Genomic DNA, 1,308 nt, shown 5'->3' with positions numbered 1-1,308 from the left:
TCACTGTGAACCCAATTCAACTCACTCTCATGAACGTGATATCTCAGGAACACCTCGATGGAATTTATTATAATTTGGCACAATCGTTCACTTGGCCTCATGGATGCACTGATAGAAGTTTCATGGTGTAGGGTCAAAGTTCAAGGCCACAGTGACCCCACGTCCCCTCTCATCATCTGTCCGTCTGGTTCTTGGGAACACGATATCTCAAGAACAACTTGGAGGAATTTCACCAAACTTTGTAGAAACATTCACTTGGTACCAACGATGAACGTTAACATTTGAAACAAATATCAAATAGGACGAAATGATGATTATTCTTTTCTTTCATGACTCCACCTGATTTGCTGACCTTATCTTTATGAAGCGTTACTGGTTGGTCACCTCCAGCTTCTAATGTGTTCATTAACTGCAGCCCACCTTCACCTGTTTACCATCCTGTCACCTGTCAGTCACAGCTCCCTCTCTCTCTATCCTCGTGCAAGGCTGAGCGCGTGAGGAGGAGCGAGTGAAGAGGAGGAGGAGGAGGAGGAGGATGGACGCGCTGCTGCGGTCCGCGCGGCAGAGCATCATCTCCTGCAGCGACCACGAGGCGAACTGCACAGCGGCGCGCGGCACGGAGACCCTGGCGCTGTCAGCAGCACCCGCGTGGAGCGCCAACGGCTCGGCGGTGGACGCGTACCGGCTCGTGGAGCTCCAGCTTCCCGCCATGGCCGCCCCGACGGTGAGCAGCTTTCTGTCTCTTCTTCCGTGTCTCACATCTGCTTTCTTTGTTTGAGTTTCCCGCAAAACTCCCTGGAAAATACTTCATATTTACCTGCTCAGGTGTTTCTTTATTGAAATGAATTTAATTCAGCAGCAGGACAGAAATTTTAAAGCTGGTTTGGTTTGTTTTCTTTCATAGAAACAAGTGGCAGCAGCCTTCTAGTGGAGCTCTTTAAAAAGAAACGCTCCTATGACCATTTCAATTCAACCGAATTGAGGAATAAATCATACAGATGTGAAAAGACTCTTCTTCGTCCTGTGCAGATGTTCTAATTTCAACAGGAAGCTAATACAAATAAAAGCCGCATGTTTTCCTCCGAGGTTTCGGTCTGCTGCTCTGACAGGTCAGGAGTTGCCCCCAGGTGTTTGAACTGCAGCTGTTTGCGGGGTGCTGTGGAGCTGAGGTTTGATCGGAGCACCCAGACTGTAATCTGAGTATTGATCACATGAGATGACCTGATTCACTGTGGCAGCAGCAGAACAAAAGATCAGAGCAGGTTAGAAACTGCAGAAATACAAACAGTGGGAGATGTTTGAATGTTT

General features: G+C 48.0%; 1 protein-coding gene across 1 annotated transcript in view; it reads left to right on the top strand.

Annotated features, from left to right (window-relative positions):
• Positions 1-633: 633 nt before the first annotated feature.
• LOC138215205 (melanopsin-A-like) overlaps positions 634-1,308 on the top strand; it is a 19,564-nt gene continuing 18,889 nt past the window's right edge. The window contains exon 1 of the mRNA XM_069177237.1: positions 634-724. Within this exon, the coding sequence (XP_069033338.1) occupies positions 710-724 (15 nt within the window). The 5' untranslated portion in view covers positions 634-709. The remainder of the gene's footprint in view (positions 725-1,308) is intronic.

Source organism: Embiotoca jacksoni, unplaced genomic scaffold (assembly GCF_022577435.1).
Source record: "Embiotoca jacksoni isolate LCO1_2020_lvr unplaced genomic scaffold, fEmbJac1.0.p SCAF_70, whole genome shotgun sequence".
NCBI lineage: Eukaryota > Metazoa > Chordata > Actinopteri > Embiotocidae > Embiotoca > Embiotoca jacksoni.
This window is presented reverse-complemented; position numbering and strand designations above follow the sequence as displayed.